This window comes from Dermacentor silvarum, chromosome 8 (assembly GCF_013339745.2).
Source record: "Dermacentor silvarum isolate Dsil-2018 chromosome 8, BIME_Dsil_1.4, whole genome shotgun sequence".
NCBI lineage: Eukaryota > Metazoa > Arthropoda > Arachnida > Ixodida > Ixodidae > Dermacentor > Dermacentor silvarum.
Genome location: NC_051161.1, coordinates 63,833,880 through 63,856,944, shown reverse-complemented (window position 1 = coordinate 63,856,944; position 23,065 = coordinate 63,833,880). Strand labels below are relative to the sequence as shown.

Genomic DNA, 23,065 nt, shown 5'->3' with positions numbered 1-23,065 from the left:
TTTTTTACACATTGCCCAGCTTACTGGGTGCTGAAGAAACAACTTGAACAATGCCTTGTGCAGCAGGCTTCCTGCCTCAACGACCTGCCCTTACTTTTGCCTTATGCACTGACTGAATGTTCTAGCAGAAAAGCGAAAGACGAGCCAGTAAATAGTACTCACTCCAAACAGGACATGTTCTAGGCTTTCAAGTGGTGGTTTATACTACATATGGCAAAAGAATACCAAGCAGGAGAGCAAACCTGTTCAGTGGGCCTTCAGAGTTTACGGGACATAAGCTAGACATTTGTGCGTCTTTTAAGCATGGTGTTTCTAATTCAGTGGAATACTACGTAAGTCACGCAAAAGTGCTACAGACTGAAACTGTGTGCTGTGTGCCCAGGCCTTGTCGGATTCATTCCCCCCTCTCCCGCCCCCCTCCAAATGAAGTGTCCCATAAACTTAAGCACTGTACTGTATGCAAACCCTCTGGGGTGAGGAGTGCCACATGACGACAAAGTGGCTGTGGCATCACAGGCCTTACCACATGTGGCATTAGGACAAGGTCAGTGAATAAATGCTGCCCCTTTTCACAAAAAGACCTACTGGAAAAAAATTGAAGGGGCTGCCAAGGTCACCACCAGCTGAGAGAACATGGCTGAATGGGTGGAAGGATGAAATAAGGGTTGTTGAAAACGAAGCATCAATGTGTGATGTCAAAAGTGAGTTTGGAAAGCTAAAGGGGGAGAGCTTGCATAGTGAGTTTTTTGACAATGTACAAAAATAAGGTTCATGGGGGTGTGAAATAAGGTAAACTAGGGTTCATTGAAGGTCAAAAATACAATTACTGAAGTACTGGGGTTCCTTACTGGCCACTATCTTGTCTTCAGTTCTACACGTTGAGATCCGCCAAAGGCATTATTTTAAGTTGACCACTGCCCAGCATGCTATCATGCCTGTCATTCTAGAATGTCCAGCTGTTCATAATGGTGGCCATACAAGGGGTAAAAAAAACTTCGTGAAGGTATGCACAAGGTAAGCATAGATATTTGATATTTTAGACATATGCAGTGTACCAACCAAACATATTTTATATAGACACTCAGCAATGCAAAGCTATGATGGGGCTATGGGAGACTCCACAATGGTGCTATCTAGTAACCTTGCCACGTAGGGTTTTTAAATATGCATGCGAGTCTTGTGCATAGATGCTTTTGCATTCTTCCTAATTGAAATACAGCTGCTGTAGCTGGGAATAACCAAGCCCAAAACCACACAACTGAACAAGACGTATTTTTGGGCTAGTTGGTTCATATCCGTAGTAAAACAGCGCCAGAGAACACAAGGGACTAGACAAAGAACGCAGGGCACACTAACAACTGAAGGTTTATTCACTGAATGCGCAGAATAAGTACTGGCTGAACATGAATAAACAGAAGATAGGAAAATATAAGAGAGACGAAAGAGCATCACATGGTCAAGCCTAGCTACTACGCTTGAAAAATGATTCCTGTAAGGAATCTGATGTCTTTCTCTGAGAGCATGACTGACGGCATGCTGACACAAGATTCACCCAGCTTTTTAATCTCTAAGGCTTCAACAGGGATGAAAGAAAGGGTGTGAGAAACGAAGTATGCAAACACAAATACGGAGTGCTTCATAAATAGGAGCATCAGGTGTACATCCCTCTTCCTGCTAAGCCGCTGGCAGATCTCTGCACAAATTTTAATTTGCATGAAGTTTAGTTTAATACCACATTTTCGGGCTCTGTTACCCCCCACCACCAGTTTTATCCACAATAAATCCAAAGTCGGTGTCTTCTGCAGAAATGCTACTCAAAACTTCAAGCACCTTAGTTTAATAAAAGCTACACCAAGAATGAACCTGTAGATGAGTTTTTGTTCATTATTTTTAAAGTTGGAAGCAGCCGACATTTTGGGACAAGGTGGGTTTTTCCAAATAATAAAAGAGTATGTGTGGGCTTTCACGGCTTTATTTTCAGTATGAAAAAGTAACACTGCTCACGATTAACCAGTTTCAGGATTTCAAATATTTCGTGTTTACATCCCTCTCATGTGTTCAGAAAGAGCATAGCCAACTTGTTTCTACTTATTTTTCTGCAAATTCTAGCTGATACCCCTGTAAAACAGGCAAATTTAGTGTCGCTTTGGGCGAGGGCACTTCGCTGTTAATGTTGTTCGCAGGCAATCACATGGAAAGGTTTAGTGACACTCGTAGAATGCACTTTCCAGCAAGTGTGCTCATCAAAACTCACTTCACCGGGTATGTGCCACTTTTCAATGAACATCTCTCACGCGAAAGCTTTAGCAAGCTGTGCCATGAACGCACTGGGTATGTGCCGCTCTTCGATGAACATCTTGCCGACTTGGATCACTGAGTGTGCGGCAAGCGAGGGAACAATTCTCAGTTTTTGCAGGCACTGGCGCGCCACGCTTCACGTCTCGGAGGCCACGAGCAGACTTCTCAGCAAAGCCACTAGGTGGCGCAGCATGTCCAAAAAGAAACGTTTCTCAGCAGCAGCGCTAGACGGTGCCAAGTGCAAAAGGGGAATCCCACTGCAGTCTCACCTCGTACATAACTCGTTTCGACAATGGCAATACGTTGGTTGGCTAGATTGATTCAATGCTAAATGCATTACCGTCAACAGTCATTATGAGGTGGGTTCTGGCGAATTATTTTTTCTCATTTTTTGCTGTGCGGCGCACCTCTGGTAGCAGCTTTGCGCATTCTGTGTTGAATGATGTAGACATTTGGTGTGACAGTGTTCTGCCAGACAGCGAGACTAGCTCAAAAGCGAGGGTGCACAGGCTGTTGTTTGAATTTGCAGCTGTTCTCATGGCATATGTCCGTGCAATACCTTGTAGGCATGATTGTCAGCATGTAATCTACGCAACACACTAGTTTCTTTACAATGCCCAAACCTGGTGAGGGGCCCTTCAACTGATGAGAGACCTGTATACCTGGCACAGTGGCATGCCATTAGTCACCATATGCTGGAGGTTATCAGGTTGCAGTAGGTATGATACAAAATGTAAAAACAGTTCCATTATATTTTAACGATTCCTGGGTCGAAGGTTCCAGAAGGGTCGACTGAGTTAGTAGCATAATCGATGCAACATATTTCTGCCTTACAAATGGGGTTCAACATACCACAGAAATGCCATAGCGGAGAGCTCCACATTAACTTTGACCGCCTGAGCTTCTTTAATATGCACCTGTAGCCATGTATGCATTTGTAGCCAAGCTCACTGTGGAATGCAGCAGCCACTTTTGTCGCTAACCCTACTGTACAATTTAGGATTCCTACATAACACACATTTTTTACAGCACAGTTGTCCACAATTATGGAACAGATTCCAAGCTTGCAGCCCATGCTCTTCAGTTAGTTTGTGAATGACTGTATGTTGGCAGAAACATGGGACTTTTCAAAGCACAATTACTGCCTTCCTAAGCTATTATTGTGCTCGACTAATGCTACTGCATCATTCATTTTTGTGCACTTGCATTTTCAAGGTGCTCACTGAAATTGTTCATGCCGCTTCTTTAATGATGTGGCATTCCATTGTTCTTGCAACTCAAGCATGTGGTAATTATTATTTTTTTTTCTTTTTGAAAACACAATTTTGTTGGGTAACGTCGCTAATGGCAGCTTTTACTAATACTCTTCTTTTTTTTTCACCATGGAAGTCTGGGACCATCGAGTCTTACCAAAAAATGTGATATGTAGTTCTTGCTGTTTGTTTTCAAGACTTAGCAGCATTGTCAAGCATACTGAGAATGGTAGCCTTCATAGTCCACACTACTTCTGGCTTGAGTCTCATAAACCTCTCTTGCACTTGTTCAAAGAACTTAAGGTGCAATGTGCTAGCACAGTTCATGCCACTGGGACCCTTGTCATCTGCACCAAAGCTGCTTCTCTGAGTTCTGAAAGTGCAAGAAGATTCAAAAATACATACAAAAATCAATTACTTAAGTGTCATTTCCTTTATTACTGCATAACGAAGCATTCTAATACAGATGAACCTCAATATAGCAAATCATCTGTATAACAAGATAAATCTAAAATGTTTCTCACAGATATCAGTGTGTAACAAATTACATGCTTACGGCAACTATCAAATATAACAAAGTTATTTTCGTGTTGAATTCAAATTCATTATAACAAGGTTTCAGTATCTTTTACTGCTTTACCATTGCAGATGCCTTTCTGCCATAAAAAATTTATCTAACATATTCAGCTTCATATGTCATGCAACCTTTGGTCTCTTATTTCAGTACTCTTTTCTACAGCTGATGTAAAAGCATGTTCACCTGGAGTAGGCAGTGCAGTGTTAAAAACAACAGTACAGTCAACGCCTTTATAATGCTGTGCTTTTTCCCTCCAAAATCATTCATTATAAATGTCACTTTGTTGTAAAGGTCGCGCACTGCACACCTTACAATATAACTGGGACAGAATTATTGCCAAGTTTTACAGGTCATTTCGTTGTAGAGGCGCTCAACTGTAATTCATTTTGATTTAGTTCTATCATTCTTATCTGTTAATTCTATTTGATCCCATGAGATAAATGCTAAAAGCACTGATGTGGAACTTAGCTCTGTTGCTCTGGCTTAATGGTTCAACGATCCTAGTTAGTTCTTGCCACAAGTCCAGTTTTCCTCCAGACTAAAAGTGGGACACACACTTTACAGGTAACTACTACAGAACTGTCAGGAATGCGGGCTTATCATTTTGAAATGAACTTGTGGTTTCTTTACAACTAAGGTTTCTTTTTCTTTTACTGCTGCCTAGTTCTACTGCAGATTACTTGCAGCACACATGAATAGAAAAACTGCCTGCAGCAGATACTTTGCCCCATCTCACGTCTAGTTGCTGCAGATTGGCTAATGAAGTGCTGAGCTTGCCTCGGAGGTACACAAAATGACTGCCTCTACAATGAAATGACTTGTATAACGAAGGAATATTTCTGTCCCTGTTCTATTGTTAGCTGTGCAGCGTGAGACCTTTACAACGAAGTGACCTGTATAATGAATGATTCCGAAGGTCCCAAGCACTTCGTTATAAAGACGTTCAACTGTAATAGACAGCAGCTTTTTGAACATGACTAGAAACTTTGAATCTCATGGCATGCACACTGTTGTGCCAAGATCAACACATGGTGATGATAATAATGACGCTTAAAAGGGCACTAAAGAAAGCCTTCTGCAAAAGTCGCTAATATCTGTTGCAAAGCTTCCGAAGGTTCACTTTTACTGAGAAGGAAGGTGGAAAGGCATAACTTCCAGAAGGTTTTTGTTGCTATTGCTTTATTTGTTCAAAGTAAAGACACGTGGTATCCCTACCTTGGATGCTTTGGAGATGGTGCCTCAGCTTTTGAGCTTCCTGCCAGCTGTTCTTGAATTGCTTCACCAAGTTCCAACCTTCAGAAAAAGAAAGAGCTTTACAATGTTCCACAAAGTGGACAAGCACCACATGTATGTGATGGTTCTCTTGCCTTAGTTTTTTGCTGTGGTGCAAGCACTAACCAATGTACTCAAACTAAGCAAGCAGGGTCTTTTAGTTTCTGACAACCAACCACGATCCTGACACTAGCAAAGTCTATAATAGTGATCAGAGTGAGTTATCAACTTCATTTAACCCTAATGTCAAAAAGCTGCAACTTGGCCAGATGCAAAAGACACCATAAAGGCTTTGGACTAATTTCTATGTGGTATCTTATATATATATGGAAAAAAAAAAAAAACGGACGAAGAGGAAGCACATATTGATTGATCTATTTCAATCACCTTGAGTTCTGCAAGATGCATCCAAATCACAACAATGGGCATTTCTCTGTGGTGGTGCCCTTGGACAGAGAAATACTAAGTCCCTCAAGCAACAGCAGCAATAAAGCAGACTGGCTTTTACCCTGACAAGAGTTGACGTCCTGTGAGGCTCGTCTTTATAACAGTGGTGACCTGAAATGGCTGAACCCAACACTTCTAACAAAGAACTCACGCCTGCCATGTAATCTCCACCAACTGTTCAAGCGACCAATGTTTGCCTTGCCTCTTTCTGGGCACAACATCCCAAAGTGTGGTCTGTGCAAGCTGAAGGATTGTTCCGCCTACATTACATCACCTCTCAACATGCTCGCTTTGCCCGCATCCGGTCTTCCCTCCCTAGTGACACTGCATTGTAAGCGTATGACGTCCTCTCCAATCCACCCACGACCAGGGCAATCATCCTCAAGCGAACCATGCTGTCCGAATGTAAGCATCTGCAACAGTTTTTTCGTGGAGAAACTCGGTGACGCCCACCTACAGAACTCTGTCACAAGCAAGCCCAGTTAGAAGATTGACCAGCAGCTTTTGACCAGCAGCTCCTGCGGGAGCTTTTCCTGCAGCAAGTACCAGCGTCAGTGCAGATGATCCTGGCCACGGCATCAGACCTATCCCTGTCGGTTTTGGCTGTCCACGCTGTTCACCTGCCGTCACTACAGATGCATTCCAGACCCATCAATATGTGGCTGCCGTAGCTAAGAATCGAACTCACAACCTTGAGCTCAGCAGGTGAATGCCATGGTTACCGAGCCACTGCATTAAGTGACAAAGTGCAACATGCAGCAGTACATAGTATTGGAGCACCCAAAAGATTTTATCACATTACACCTCTTTCTCATTTTAATGTGTGCTATAATAAGCAACACCACTGCAGCTTGTCTATGCTATGTGACTACTGCTACCTAGCGTGAACAAAGGATACCTTCGTTTTCCAGGAGGTGTGCGGCTAATTGTGGGCTGCTGCGTGGTGTGTGGTAGCGATGTTGCATGTGCTTGCCTTGGACTCTCTTTGCTGCCAGGAAGAGAAGAATGGGTACCCACAAGCTGGACATTTTCACTCTCTACTTTTCTACATTGCTCACACTCTGTGCTTTAAGAAGCAGAAGAGCAATTCCTTGCACCAATTGATTGGCTGATTGATTGGTAATTATTTATGTCTGTAAGTTACTATGGCTATAGCATGCCATAGCGGAAGAATACAGTTTTATTCTGACCACCTAGTGTCCTCTACCACAATTGACCACAGGGGCATTTTTGCATTGCGTATCTTTAAAAATTTGGCCACTATATTACAGGGATTGAACCTGTAACATTGTGAATAGCAGTGAGATATTGCAGCTTCTGAGTTACCATAGCACTTACGCCTTGAAACAGATATAAATGTCAAGGGAGAGATCCATCTCGAAATAAGTTACATGCATGTACAGTGAGTACAAGCAGTCTTTTTTAAAAGTCATGCATTCTTTTCTTTCCAACTTTTCTTTCCAACCCACTAATAATTATTATAGGTTGCAAAATAGGTGTAATTGCTTTTCACTTTGCCATCTGTAAGCTGCACTGACCCGTATTTGTTCCACAGCTGCGCATCTACAAGACACACAGGCTGGACACATAAAACATAACATGTGGGTCACATGACATGCCGGAAATGTTCTGGCACAAGAGCTGCATTTTTTCACTAGTGTTTAGCATAACTTACCACAGCACAGCATGTTTACAACCGAGATTTATGCTGTAGCTTCAAGAGGCAACAGTACTTCTGACCACGCCAAATGTGGAAAAGGTATAGCGAACGCTTCTGCCTGAATTTAGAGGCTGTGCAGATTATTTCAGGTCTCTTTGTATGCAGTGCCTACAACAACAATTTCCTATGCATTTCCTAGAGTATTTTCTTGAATTCTTATGTCTTCTCTTTGGCTGCAGATGGACGCAGTGTGAACCTGCTGTGTCAGTGTAGGCTGCAATAGTGCTTTTACTGAAACACTGCAAGGCCTCACTATGCTTTGCTATTAGGAACTGTGTGCTGCTCAAAACTGCAAAGTAAAAATTCCAGCATGCAAGTATACACAGGTTGTGGGGACACTAAGAGTGTCACATCCATGGCTTGTGAGTGAATTGCAATGTGGAATCCATGCACTGCTTTGTTTGTTTGTTTGTTTGTTTGTTTGTTTGTTTGTTGCTTGTTTGTTTGCATGTTTTCTATACTCCAAGATCCCAAAGGCATTACAAAGAGAAGTGGAGATAATTGGCAACAGCTTCCTTGCAGTTCTGCCATCTTTGTATTAGTTGATTCAATTACAAGCACTGAATATGCTAAAGGCTATAAGTAGTAATTACATACTGCACTACAATGAACTATGGCCTGCAACACCCATAATATACTAGGCGATGTTTTTTTAATCGTTAATAGAATATTTTAAAATCCCCTGTAGCACATAGCACGAATCTACTGATTGAGCGCAGGAATACTCGGTGATCGAGGCCGACATTCCTCACATTGAAAATAAAAATGCATAATTTAATAATCAACAAAGCTTCACTAATAATCTCTTTAACTAATTACTTTAGTGCAAATATTGCATACACAAATTGAAGCTCGTGATTTCATAAGGCGCATCCATTTGGAACGAATTCTGAATCTAGCACCAGTTTTGAGATAAGCGCTGTCAAACATATACATATTAAAATTCACAGTTGTTCTACTTACTTCTTTAACAGACGTCTTTTTATACTGGGAGGTATACTGCAAATGAACATGCAGGACAGAAACAAACGTATTCTCAAAACTCTTGTCATCCTCAGAATTTGTTATATATATATATAAATATATATATATATATATATATATATATATATATTGTGAAGGCGCGCCTCCGTCCAGTAGCATCGCCAACGCTCGGCTCGCTCTGCCCGCACTGCTGGTGGCTGGTGTTTCCTTTGAGACGGTGTTTAATTGACGGTTTTAAGTTTTAATTTATGGCAATGTCTCCATTGTGCCATCATTTCATCAAATAATCTTCAAATAATCAAAAATTTCAAAAATAATCAAAATAATAAAAATAATAAAAATAATAAAAAAACAAAAAATTTGGTCAGACACATGACCTTATGTGTCTGACCAAACAAAAAAATGAACTACACAACTGTTTCCTAAAGACGCGTGACCTTGACCTGTCGAACCCTAGCGGCTTTTAAAACGCTCCACAATCGATTAACTAAGGACTTAAAAAAAGCGAAAAACGAATATTACGAACAGCTTTTTCAAAGTGCACACATGCCTGATCGTGTGTGGACATGTGTGGACAGTTAATAGCGTATTAAGAACTCAGTCATGGCAAATTGATGCAAGCGGCATTACTATTAACGGCAAAACACTGTCCAGAACTGCTTTATCAGAGCACTTCAGCACACATTACGCCTCATTTTCACATAAAACATGCCCCTTCTATCGATCCATCCTACATGATAAAAACATTCCAGACACAGCATTTTTCCAACCAACAGATTGCTTAGAGGTGTATCGACGTTTGAGTTCCTGAGGAATAGTACGGCCATCGACATAGCCTACAGGTTAAGGCAATGAAACACGTGCTCAATCTTGTTTGTCCATGCTTTGCACATATCTTTAATCTTGCTATTGAATCTGGTATATTTTCTACCAAGATGAAGCGAGCAAAAGTATTGGTGATACATAAAGTTGGCGACAGGAATGATTTTCCAACTACTGGCCAATATCTGTTCTGCCCGTGTTCTTTAAGGGCTTTGAAAAAATTATTCTGTTGTGATTAGATAGCTTCTTCTTTAAGCACAACATCTTGTCGGGCTGCAAGCATGGCTTTACAAAGATAGGTCTACAAGTCTGCGCTCCTAGTGAAAAAGTAAATAGTTTTTAAAGGGCAATGAAAAAGGGCCATGAACACTTCGCATTTTCATAGACTATAGTCAAGTATTTAACTTTTTCCATAATCGTATACTTAGCTAAGCTACAACAATATGGCATCCGTATGATCCTACAATATGACATCCGTATGATCCGACGTCAGGCCATCTTGGATTCATTCGCACCTTACATCGAATACAGGAGGGGTTTTACTGGCCTAAGATGCGACATTCTACTAAACAATATGTGCCGAACTGCGAGAAGTCCCAGCATCACAAGTGACCTACAAGCACTCCACAAGGACTTCTTCATCCTGTAGCGCCGCCTACTACACCTTTCGAGCAAGTTGGTATCGACCTGTTAGGACCGTTTCCTAGATCGTCGAACAACCATTGGGTCATCGTCTGTGTCGATCACATTACTAGATACGCGGAAACTGCTGTGATATCTTCCTCCACCGCTACTTGCGTTGCTGCCTTCTTGTTATGCTACATAATTCTTCGCCACGGTCCGCCTTGCGTAATCATCAGCGACCGTGGTTGCCAATTCATCACCGACACCATGGAAGAATTGCTTAAACTCTGCACTTCGCAGTTCCGCCACCATCCCCAAACGAATGGCCTTGTCGAACCGCACCCTGACCAACATGCTGGCTATGTACGTATCATCCAATCACAAGAACTGGGATGACATCTTACCATTTATTACCTATGCCTACAATACAGCGAAGCATGAAACTACAGACTTCACACCTTTCTACCTGCTCTACGCTTGGGCACCACGCAGCTGTCTTGATACCTTTTTCCCTTTTACTCTCCATACAGAGAATTCAGCTAGTTGCCGAAACTTTGTGCCGTGCTGAGGAAGCCCGACAAATTGCTCATCTGCGTACACTGGCATCACAAGATCGCTTCAAGGAGTGGTATGACCGCCGCCATGACTCAGTTTCATTCGAAAAAGGTGACTTGCTGTGGCTGTGGAACCCTCAGCGCAGACGCAGGTTATGCCAAAAGTTCTTGGCTCAGTATACCGGTCCCTTCACCATTATTGACTGCATCAGTGATTTAACGTATGTGGTCGCCCGTGTAAGGTCACCAGAATGCCGCTTTAGCGCTACTCAACTTGCGCATGTTACGCGCCTCAAGCGAGATCACACTATCACTCAGCCCTAAATCCCATGGTGGGCTTCGTCTACGAAACAGGGAATGTAACGCCCTGGTTGAGGCGAAAGGAAGAAGAGGAGGACGACAAATCTTTTTGGGTGCGGAGCACAGAACGAAACTGGTGCTGGACTGTTTTCCTAGATTCTCATTCGTCATCTGTAAATAAACACGTCTCAACCGTCACAATATCATCGTGCTCATGTTTAAAAAACATGAAAGAGATCAGTAGACAATAAGTCAACAGCTTCCCTCTCCATTTTGCCTTCTGTTGCAAATCAATTTGGCAATACGCACTGTGCATGAGCCTAAGAGAGCTCTTGCATAAAAGGGTAGTCAATTGAGTAAATGAGCGGGTACAAACATAAGCAAAACATCTGGCTCCTTTGCACTTCCTGTGGGCAGCACAGGTGTGGTCTTGGGCGCTGGTGGCTCATGGAAGCTGCAATCAGGAAATAAGCAGCATGTAGTTTTTGTTCGCATGCACATTGCTGCTTCCGCGTCAACATAAAATATTAGAACTGTTGTTCCTGCATCATTTTACATGCTGTGACTGATTAACACCGTAAAGGATGCTGGCGAAAACCGAAGAGTGTGACTGTAAAGGCTCTCTACATACCAATTTCTGTCAGTTCCTCGTAACATATTCTGTTTTAATTTAGATTTCACCCACAGTGGTGGGCTCTGTGGCTAATCCTGGTGCTGGCAGGAGGTCGCAGGTTTGATTCCTTGACACAGTGGCCGCATTATAACAAGGGTAGCATTCAAGAACACTCATGTACTTCGATTTAGATGCACTCTAAATCTTGAGTGCATCATTTAGATGCACTCTAAAGGAACCTGGGTGGTCGAAATTAATCTGGAGACCATCACTACAGTGTCTCTCGTAGGCAATGAGTTGCTTAAGATATTAAATTAAATTTCAATTTTTTGTTTAGATTTCAGATTGGTTTTCAATTGAGAATGCGGTGTATTACGTACATATGATACGAGGAGATTATAGCGTTAAGGTTGTCTACAGTAGCTAGCTGCATGGCCAGACAGCCAAGTCATTTCACATATATATATATACAGTCGAATCTCGTTAATTCGAACACGCTTAATTCGAACTGCCGGTTTATTCGAACTGACGCTCTGGTCCCGTCAAAGTTATGTGTATTTCAATGGGCGAAAACGCTCGGTAATTCGAACGCGAAAGCATTTGCGACGGTTAATTCGAACATACCGCGGACCGACAATGCTCTCAGCAGCGTGCCGAATAACGCGGCGGCGCCTGCTCCGACACCGCCATAGAGCAAAAGCTTAGGAGAGACCCCTTCATGCAGCGGCGGAGGCCCAGTCCGGCCGCAACACTCCATTTGCTACGGTCAAACGCTGGGTCAAACGCACGGTCAAACGCACGGTCAAACGCACGGTCAAACGCTGTACCTACTAGCAATTGTAAATACGCTGCCGGGTTTTCAATCGACGATCGTCGCATAGAGAAATTATTGTCGTCTCTCGCATGGAACAACGAGCGCTCGCGGTGTTGCTCGCGCGGTTGCTCGCGCGTTCGGAGAGCGCCGGAGATCTTATCGCGCTGCCGCGCGCGGCGCGGCGAGACGCGCGTGCCTTGCATAGGGACTTTACGCGTGCCACGGTGGCCTCGTGGCAAGGCGCGGCATGACGCGCGCGTTTTTTGCCGCTAGCGTGGCCGTACCCTAAGCTGGACCAACGGCGTCGGCACCCACGCCGGCAAACGCTCGCTTCCCGATAACGGCAGAAAACGAAACTTCAAGGAGGCTAATCTGCGCCGGTACCGGCGGTGCCAGCGGGCGCGCACGGAGACAGTCGAAGGTGAGGGAGCTGCCAGGAAGTTGAGAAAGAGGGCGAGGGGAGCCACCGAAGCGGCGGAGTTGCCGAGACCAAATCCGCTTTCCTGCCGCCCTCCTCCGACGGTCTCCACGCGCGCGCGCCCATCGCCATGTCGGCGCCGTCCGCTCACTGAAGTTTCGTTTTCTGCCGTTATCGGGAAGCGAGCGTTGGCCGGCGTGGGCGCAACTCGCTATGCGCTTGCGCGCCGCGAAATTTCACGACTCGCACCGTTCGTTCATCTTGCTATGGTGCTCGAATACTTCAAAAATACGTCCTTCCGTTCATTCGAACTTCCTTTAATTCTTTTAATTCGAACAAATTTTCGGGCCCCTTCGAGTTCGAATTATCGAGATTCGACTGTATATATATATATATATATATATATATATATATATATATATATATATATATATAACTGCATCATATGACTCAAGCGAAGATGTTTGTGCGCACAGTGGTTGGAAAGTACTGTTCAACGGGTTTAGACTGATTTCAGGCTTCAAGAAATAAAAGCTTGGTGATTGGTTAAACTGATTACACTTACTGTCACCCTTTCTTTTTCTGTAGATCTGTTAGAAATGGGGCTTCTATACATATTTCTGTGTTTACGTTATATGCACTAATATATAAAAATGTAGACCTATTATTTCATGGGACATATCATGGTAGCTGTTAATACTAACAATATCTTTGCTGGGTTTTCGTCATGAGATTATACTGTATGTAAGTGCACCACATATTGCATGTATCTGTCATATAACAGCACATCACTTGTTACTCGAAGAGAGTGATAAAAGGACTTAGAGAAGCTAGACTGCCTTTTTGACTAGCTTAATTTTGAGTGGAATGCGCATTTTATATCTGGCACTCTCTATGGCGATAGTAATCAGGATCATGTAAAGCATCACACAAATGCTTTCTCAGCCTGTAGTGAAATACGAAAGCCATTCAATAAATTATTCCATACACAAATGGCACTGGCAAGCATATAAACAAGTGGCTGTTGAGCGCGATGCTGTGTGATCTAGTGTGACAGCATAAATCCAGTGAAGGGCTTGCATATTTTGCATCCTGCATATGAGCACCTTGGCAATGTGGAGAACAAGCGCTAGATCTGCACTCTAAAAGAGCCAATGAGGTATAATTTTCAACATGAAATGGCTTGCAAAAAAATAGTCTTATTGATGTGAAAGCGTCAAATGGCTCATTGAGCTAAAAAGCCGGCGTCCGGCATCAGTAGAAACGAAACAGCACCTAAATTCCCTATTGGCTGCGACGCCACGGCATGAGCGCGCCTGCAGAGTAGGCAAAAGAGAACCTGCCACAGTAGCACACCAGGTGTTGTGTGAGGGGAGAGGGCATTGCCGCGACGCCAAATCAGCCTCGCTCTCACAAACCTGTGTTATCTGCACGTTCCTTGTTTGCGCAAACGAGAGTTCTAACTGCGCCTCGGTAAAGCCAAATCAAAATGCGCCAAATGTCTCACGCGCTCGCTTGCCCACGAGGAGTTCATACCTCGAAGGACCACTCAGCGGCGTTCAATTGGAGATTAATGTTTAATGTTTACCATTCACAACTCTTAATTAAGTGCTTAGGTGTGTGTGTGTGTGCGTGTGCATGCGTGTGTGTGTTTTTGCAAGATCGACATTATTTATAAATGTTTCCTGGCAAGATTTTATCCACCAGAAGAGTTCCAGGAGCATGAAGAGTTTCTTGGATTGCTCGAAAATGAAAACATCACTTCAACATAACTGCAAATTTGATTTGATGAAGATGATTTGATGACTTTGGTTGTATTGAGGTTTAGCAGTATACTATGAAGTGAAATCAAGCAATCTGATATCACTAAACAGCCACTGCTGTCAAAGGCTACATAAGCACTCAGTGATTCACATTCCACTGACATTTTGACAAGGTGCAGAAGATGCCTAGTATTAAATCAGAATTATGGCAGTTCACTGAATAATTAAAGAATTAAGACACACCAAATAATCAACAAAAACAATTAAGCATCATGCTCAACAGGAAACATTCCCCTTCATGTTCTGATTATGGCAATTGATAGGTGCATAGAAAACAGGTGTGCGAGCGTGCGTGCATGCGTGCCGTGCTTGCGTGCCGTGCGTGCGTGTGTGTGTGTGTATCAGTTTCAAGCATCCGTTTTTTTTCACATATTCAGATTTTCTTAACAAACAAACAAACACAATAAAGAAAGAGTACACAAATACATACATAGTCAGAGTCAGAGGATGTAATGGCTTTCCAGCTGTGGCACATTCTAGGGCACCTTCATTCATAACAATGAGTTTATCAGTTCGCAGCAAAGAAGTCCTGTAACAAGAAAAGTGACGCTATCAATACTGGACGCAATCTGTGACAGCTAGAATTTGCTATGCGTATAAATAGGATGAGGCATGTATCTGACAGTTGACTGCTAGCAAGACTCCAAGAACTTGCACTTACTTTTGGCTATAAAACAAACAAAAAAATTACAAGGACACATGGGGATCACATGGTGTTATAGTGCTTTACTACCATGCATTATAAATGCCTCCTTTTAAAGGAGCACTGCAACACGTATTTTCAAACTTGTAGAAACTTTACCACATGCTCCTTGCATACAAAAAAAAAAAAAATAAAATAAAAATAAGGTGCCATACAAAGACTGCAAAACACTTAAAAGATATTTTATTTCGATACTGAAGTTTGTCTCCAAATTCTAGCCGGCATCATAGACATTATCATGACATATCATAACAAAGAGCAAAACTTTGCTTACGTCCTATGGTAAAATGAGGCTGCGTATGATGACATTGCTCATCAAAAAATTAACAGGAGTGCTGCATGCATTTCTTTTGGCTGCATTAACAAGAGGCAGTCGCAGCTATTGAACGAATGAATTAAGGTAGTTTATCATGACATCGTGACAAGCCCACATTAGGGGTACTAAAACACACTTACTCGTAGAAAGAAGCACTGTAGTAATTATTTAGAGTGCTCTGACAATAGCCAGTATATTTTCTTGGGTTTAGAGGGTTTGGTCTTTCATTTATTGCAGAAATGAAAAAAAGAAAGAAAGAAAAAGCGCTTCGAAGATGTCATATGGTACACATATGGACCAAGAACTGAAAGCAATGAGTGCACATCAGAGGATCAAGAAGCATATTAACAAAAGAGAGGAAGGGAAAAGTGGCTGTTTATCACTACACTAAGCAGCAACAAGATATACTGTAATGTTAATGGCCAAAGAAACGGGAAACGGACTTGCATAGGAAAACAAGGCAATTATGATGCTCAAATACTTTGTAGCACAACAAATACAGTAATGACAATGATGAGCATGTAACGAACCAAAGGGAGAAGAAAAGTGCTTGATAATGAGGAAGTTACGCTATGCTGACACTAACATGGAGGCTGGCCTGCTTGAAGCACTACAGCATTGGTTACACTGAAACTTAACAGAGTTGCCATCTTTTATGGCAGGCATAATAGATGGTAAAGCTGCAGTCTATTATACCACAAAGAATTGTGGCACATGTTTGAATGCAGAATGAGCTGTTTGAGCTGTAGCAAATTTCACTAGTCAATTTGGAGCAACCTTAGTCTGCCCTATAGATGATAATGCACGCTTGTTTGATTAATTTGATGCCACATTGCATGTTTAGTTGTTGCATTAGGTGAAACCTAATTTAAATCTGCACTTAAAGCATCACATCCTGCTACAAATACACTGAGTGAGCATGCCTACTCACTATGCAGTGGGGAAGGAACAACTGCTTCCAGTGGACCTGTGGAGTTAACCAATAAATTATTTTTCTTGAATGAATTAATTCTCAGTTGATAGTCAGTGCCAACGTTGCTATTTCCTTGTGCCTACTCTGCTGGATCAGCTGTATGCGCTAGCTGGGATTTAAAATGACTTGGCACCAACTAAGGCACAAACCTTGATTTTAAGGAACAGTAGCATGAAAATGACAATGACGAAAAATGTTCACGATGAACACTTGCCTATCCTGCACCTTGTTGCTTAACAGTCACAGCTAAGCTCAATTACCATACTTTCAGCATTAAAGCCATAATCTTATGCAGAAATGTTGCTATATACGCTGAGATGAACAGTTTGGGAGATGATGAAGGAACATCGCCACAGGCAACTTTTGAATTTTTTCTAGGCAATGATGGGATGACTGTCAATGTAGAAATATTTCCTGAAAAGCTGCGAAACAAGCACTCATTGTGGATCAGTACTGTGCAATACTCGGGATGTACTGTTCTAACGTGGCTTGACACCGGATTCTTGAATACAGTTAAAGGATGCCAAAAGAAAAGAAGAAGCCCACTTGCCAATTCGAGCCAGCAGTCTTGGTTGCACTTCTCTTTATTGCCCCTTTCTGGCTGCTCTTGCCTGGTGAACTATTAGGGACAAAAAAATAAATAAATAAAAGCCTATGAAGAGAGAAACCTACGTTTATGCCACTACTAGGAAGTTTACACACTAAGTGCTCTTTCTTAAAAAAGACTGAATAAAAATGCATTATCAGGGACTGACCAAAACTTGTACAGAGGAAACTGAAATACTTCCTAGTGTGTTCACATACAAAAATATTTAATTAATGTAATTAATTATGCAATTTTATACATGCCAAAACAACGATCTAATTATGAGGCACGCCATAGTGGGGACTCCGGAATAATTTGGACCACCTGCAGTTATTGAGGTGCACCTAAATCTAAGTACACGGGTGTTTTCACATTTCACCCCCATCGAAATGCGGACACCGTGGCCAGGATTTGATTCCGCGACCTCGTGCTCAGCAGCCCGACACCATAGCCACTAAGCAACCACAGTGGGTCAAATACAAATATGTTCAGTACCACTATGAAGGTAGGCAAATGCAGGGGTTATAGGTGATGAGCCTTGAGTAACCCTAGTTACAACTACATGATGCAAACACAATGAAGCTGGAAAAAGCATAGGGAAAATTATTTATGTTTAACTGAAATGTAGAAGAAAAAAAAAGAAAAAAAAGGAAATGAATGGAGCCTAACCTGCATCTTCCACATTGCACATGCAGTGCTTTATCAGAAGACCCTTGGTAATTTGAGTGCATAATTAAATGTACAGTGGTTAAAACACGTCATCAGGGACATAAACAATTAACATGAGGTGAAAGATGAGATGAGGTTAAAAAAAAAAATAGGTCACAAACAGTTGAGAAACAATGCACTGTGTCTCTAGAATGACTGTGTTTGAATCCCATCTTGTTAAGACTTCCTTTTCTACACCTTGCTGATCCATATACAAACCATGCAGCAGAGATGTCAAACCTCTGACAGAATTTTTGGTGGAAAAATGCAGGAGACCTAGGCACATAAAATGCTCCTACATTAAAAAAATAAATAAAAGCACCGCTGTTGCTGGACCTGAAAAAATGCCAGGATTCTGAAAGGAGCCACCGCCTGAGGTTGTTTCCTCTCCTCAAGATGTACTTGTCTTTTAATAGCTCAGCTGTGCAGCCAATTTCATTAGCTACACCCAAACGTGATGACCCTTTAAAAAAAAATGGCAGACCCCATGCTTATGTAGGAATCGGTGTTAAGTGAAGCTTTCGGTGACGTTAGCACAAATTATAAAGTAAATGTTATACAAATGTAATGATAATGTCCGAAATGCTTGCAGCAAATTACAAAAATGAAGTATATTATTTTATGCAAATAAAATGCTAATGATACAAGGACAATCGAATGTTTAACCAAACCTAGCACGGTCAGGCAAGTGTAACGTAATGACCCAAATGTTTAGATGCATGCATGGCCTCTATTTAGGGGTGACAGAAATGCACATTAAATGCACACACTCACTATGGGGGTGGCCTATGTTGCCAACTTCTTGTGTACCTCTCTGTTGCCAACTTATTTACTTCTTATCTCTGGTAATGGGTAGTGGGTATTGATGGCAACAGGATGGCAGTGGAGTGGAAATGCTATAATGACAACAGAATGATCACAATGGAGCCACAACGGTCTGACAACCGCGGCATGACGACTCCAGAGTGCATGATGATGACAGCATATGCCCTTGACTGCATGATTATGAAGGAATCATGACTGCATGTGAAGAAGGAATGACAATGAAGAAGTGATGAGACAATGGAGTGATGACAGAGTGAGTGGTGATGACAAATTAACAATGGCGGAATGATGACAATGGAACCACGACTACAGAATGACCAGAGCTTCATGATAATAACGGCATGCCGACAACGGCATGCATGTTCCCAAGGATGGAATGACAACCAAGGAGTAACAACAATGGAATGACTATTGAATGATGATGATCACCCATAATGACAGATTGACAATGCAGGAATGATGATGATGGAACCATGATAGGAGTGACAAGGACAGAGTGACAATGCCGAGACGTAGACGACGGCGGACCACAGCATGACCACGACTGAGCGATTGCAACAGAGTGAGTAATGACAACATACTGACAATGGCGGAATGATGATCGTGGAACCAGAATGGGAGTGACAATGACAGAGTGATGATGCCAGAACGATGACACGTGCCCGGTGTGCCCTGTCCCCACACGGCTATGCCCCTGCATTTAATCCTGAGAATTCCCAATTTTGTTGAGCCATCTGCAGTCAGAAATTTGTCCAAACTTTCAGCTTTCTCTAGTTAAAAAGCATTCTTGCATTTTGATACCATAAAGATAACTCAATTTTGAGTGGCCAAGCACATCACACAACAATATTTATTTCCGCAGTTCTACACTGTTGGATTCGTCAGCAGAGATTTGTGTGATATTTTCAAAGGATAAAGCTATTTCTTCCATTCCACTGATGTTTGAGCAAAGGCATAATTTCGTTTCAGAAGTCCTTCATGACTCGGGCAGCTCCTCAGGTCATTTGAAGGAATGCCACAGCTCCACGTCAATGTTCACGTTCACCTATGATATAATCTGTTGTTGTAACAGCATACATGTCGGCAATATCAAAACCTGATTACGTTTAATGTATATTTGCTCTATCACAATATATCCCACGCCAAGCACTGACGCCTGCAGAGCACTACTCAACAGTGATAGCATTCCATGAATAATTGCCGTGTATGGTCCACATATTGACGCTTGGAGTGCCATTGCCTAGCAGCTTTAACTTAAGCTGGGCTGAAATTAAATTCCTCTATGTGCGTATAGGACAGTGCGTATGCAATAGAGTTTCACAGCTGCATCAATGAGAAAATTCCAGTACTGATGGAAATGGTGTGCACTCCCAGTGCCATCGATACATTCTTGAGTAACAAGAACGTACAAGTTTTTCAGAGCCTACAAGTTTTTGTCACCACATTTATTTACGTTACACTACCTGATCAGTTTGCCTGCCACATTTCTTACGTGCTAAAGTGAATGTGCTGGCTGCGTGCATGCTCATTATCAGTCTTTAAAAATGTCTGCAAAAAGCTCATTTAATTAATTGAGCAAATTTACAAAAGGGAACATAATAGAATACTTAACTTGTAGTGAAAACTGTTGCAAGTGTTTCAAACAGTGATCATGGCCAGTGATCTTTAATTCCCATAAACCCCTAAAGTGCCTATATTATTAAGCTTTTGAAATCTACAAACTGTAAGCCACAGACGTGACTGCAAAGTCATTAATATACATACAATCCGGCTAAAAATATGTGGATTGTGTGGGTCAGAGTCTGTCAGGGGCACTGAAAAGAGAGGGGCGGGGGAATCCATAACTGCATGCCTGACCCCCCCCCCGCGAAAATTCCTGGCGACGCATAGTGTCTGCATTACATGACACATATATCTGCCACTACTTCCACGCATGCTAATAAAGCAGTTGGCAGTTATCATATATGCATGATCAAACTAATTTTGGTATTCATGTGAAAACACGAATTAGCCACAAAATGCACTCTATTAGCTCTAAATGACGTAGACGCTATACGGCTTTCCATAGCCAAGGACATGGCTCTGAGGCGTAAAAAAAATCAATAAATAAAAAAATAAAGAAGTCAAAGCGCGGGCTATCATCGTCCAATCGGAGATACAGGAGAGACAGAAGCGGCGTTGATCAAAGGATGGCGGAACTTTTCTTATATAGGGACTTTAAAGCACACGGGTCCGGAGCGGCGCGGCGCGGCAGTTCCCAGAAAAAGGCCCTCGCTGGAGCATAGCCTCCTCTATAACTATAGAGGAGGCTATGGCTGGAGCCGGCGCTTTTATGGATCGACTTGCTTTGGACACTCCCCTATTATTCTAGGTCACTCTAGCGGGAGTGTCTTCGGCACCGGCACATGCACATCAATAAATTAAACTCCGCAATGCTCATCATGATGTAGCCAGGATCACTGGTGACCCATCCACCCGCCCCCTTTCACCCGACCCCTTCCGTTATTCCGCTTTTCCCCTCCCTCGATAAATAATAGTTTTTCCATCCATCCATCCATGACCATAACATAAATGCACATATAATAACAGCCCCCCAAGATGAGGTTACATGTATGTGTGCTCTTGAAAACAAACTATCCAGCCCAATTGCAGCCCATAATGTGGTTGCATTCACAATTTAGTATAATTAATAAGCATATGTTTTATAGTGGTATATATACGATGCTCAACGTTATACCTCCTTTCAGCTGCTGTCTGAAGAAACCCGAGGAAGGGCCACAATTCCCAAGCCGTGTTGTTCTCTTTCCTTGCCTTGACGAACTGATGTTTTATGAACTTCCATTTGATTTCGCATTTGGACGCTGTAAAACAAGTAACGTTAAATGCACGCATGTCGTTCTATCAATGATCAAATTATGAAAACAGCTTATAATATGTGCATTGCATATATAAATGCATTGTAGCGGCGAACACGGGCACTCACGTTGCTGCAGTCCAAGATCTCTCGCGATCGTCTTCCAAGCGTTCTTCTTAGCCTCATCGCTGTGAAATCTTTCGTGACCTATGTCATATATTTCTGGATAGCGCTGCACAAGTTTGCAGAGCTCCACAGCAAAGTGGTCGGGCATACTTTAAGAGCACAAATTTAACAGAGCGCGGAGCGAGTTAACGGTGCACAACAAATTACTCGCTGCATGCGCTCCGGAATTTGTTATCGCCTATCACCGCGTACGTGTCTCACAGGCTGAACATCCTCGAGCACGACGCAACTTCCGCGATGCGTCACCACAGAACACCCATCTCAACTCATCTCTCAACTCATCTACGGGCGACGAGACGCGTGCGTACAGTGTACTACCCCTATTCTAGTACACTGTACGCGTGCGGTAGCTACCGCGCGCGTTTACGGCATATGAGCTAACTGAGCTCGCCCTTGTAAGCTCAGCAGACCATTTCTTCATTTCTTATACACCCGCAAATACAGTCGCTAGGCTCTCGATTCCATCGCACGCAGACAGACACGAATTCCTCGGACATATGGATGTCGCCGACTTATGTCCTCGAGAAATGATTAAGCGAGAAAACGAAACTGCATTGTTTCCGAATCACCTGCTGTCGAATGGCAAGTTGCGAGCTGCGCTGCATCTGTAATCTTGCTTAGAAATGATTGCAACTCATGTGACTACGTCGTAATGGGCACGGCGGACATGCGCAATGCACGTGGGCATTTATAAAAAGGCCATTTGAGGCCCAAGTCTGCTACGCCTGCTAATTTACCCGTTACACGTGAAGGTTTAATAAATAAATAGGGTGTGTGCGATTATTCGATACAATTTCGAATAACGATAGAATAATCGTCTTAATCATACATCCAAATATTTTTTTTAATACTTCACATTGTCAGCTGTGCACGATTTATACAAACATAAAAGTAAAAAAATAAACTTTCATCCTAGCCATACATAGTGGAAATAATGTAGTAAAGCATATGCTGCATTGCTCACAAGTCAACACTTTTCCAGCTAAGCCATGACCATATACTTTACTTGTAAAAGCCACATTTTCCTCTATCATATTAACATGATCCACGCAGACTCCAGAGTTAAAAAAAAAAAAAAAAAAAAATCCTGGAAATACTTAGTACATTCCTCAAAATGCGACGGTGAGTCACAATTACTTAAGAAGAGATCGGAGGTGGTTGAGCTGAATGCTTGATGAACTTGGCATGAATGTATAGTAAAGCGCGAAAGAACAACTGATACATAGACTGCAGGTCTGATCACCAAGCGCTATATTGGGGAAAAAAAAATACACCTACAGTTTTTATGCACTTCACAAGGCCTTCTTTGCTCCCACTGCACTTACTCCGTTTCAAAGCAAATAATGGTTTGCATGTAGCAAAGCTCTTTGTCCACTGCAATGTCCCACCTTCGCT

General features: G+C 42.4%; 1 protein-coding gene across 3 annotated transcripts; it reads right to left on the bottom strand.

The window, feature by feature from the left end:
• Nucleotides 1–850: 850 nt before the first annotated feature.
• LOC119461345 (uncharacterized) lies at nucleotides 851–22,264 on the bottom strand. 3 transcript variants are annotated; one of them, XM_037722622.2, is made up of 9 exons: nucleotides 21,614–22,262; nucleotides 21,368–21,491; nucleotides 17,062–17,130; nucleotides 14,950–15,048; nucleotides 11,228–11,305; nucleotides 8,531–8,566; nucleotides 6,746–6,835; nucleotides 5,344–5,421; nucleotides 851–3,924 (listed from the first exon to the last, which is right to left on the bottom strand). In XM_037722622.2, exons 1-9 carry the CDS (start codon nucleotides 21,756–21,758, stop codon nucleotides 3,744–3,746), a joined length of 900 nt encoding a protein of 299 aa, XP_037578550.1. In that variant the 5' UTR covers nucleotides 21,759–22,262; the 3' UTR covers nucleotides 851–3,743. The 3 variants fall into 3 exon arrangements, with proteins under 3 accessions (XP_037578550.1, XP_049528461.1, XP_037578551.1); XM_049672504.1 differs by lacking the exon at nucleotides 6,746–6,835 and having other exon boundaries at nucleotides 21,614–22,264; XM_037722623.2 differs by lacking the exon at nucleotides 8,531–8,566.
• Nucleotides 22,265–23,065: the final 801 nt, after the last annotated feature.

What these genes read in the sequence shown, in the direction of transcription:
- LOC119461345 (XM_037722622.2), bottom strand. Translation starts at nt 21,758, where the DNA reads ATGCCCGACCACTTTGCTGTGGAGCTCTGCAAACTTGTGCAGCGCTAT. An exon ending in CAGACAGCAGCTGAAAGGAG is followed by an intron (nt 17,131 to 21,367) that starts GTATAACGTTGA and finishes TGTCCCTAATAG; the next exon opens with TTCACCAGGCAAGAGCAGCC. An exon ending in AAGACTGCTGGCTCGAATTG is followed by an intron (nt 15,049 to 17,061) that starts GCAAGTGGGCTT and finishes TTCTTGTTACAG; the next exon opens with GACTTCTTTGCTGCGAACTG.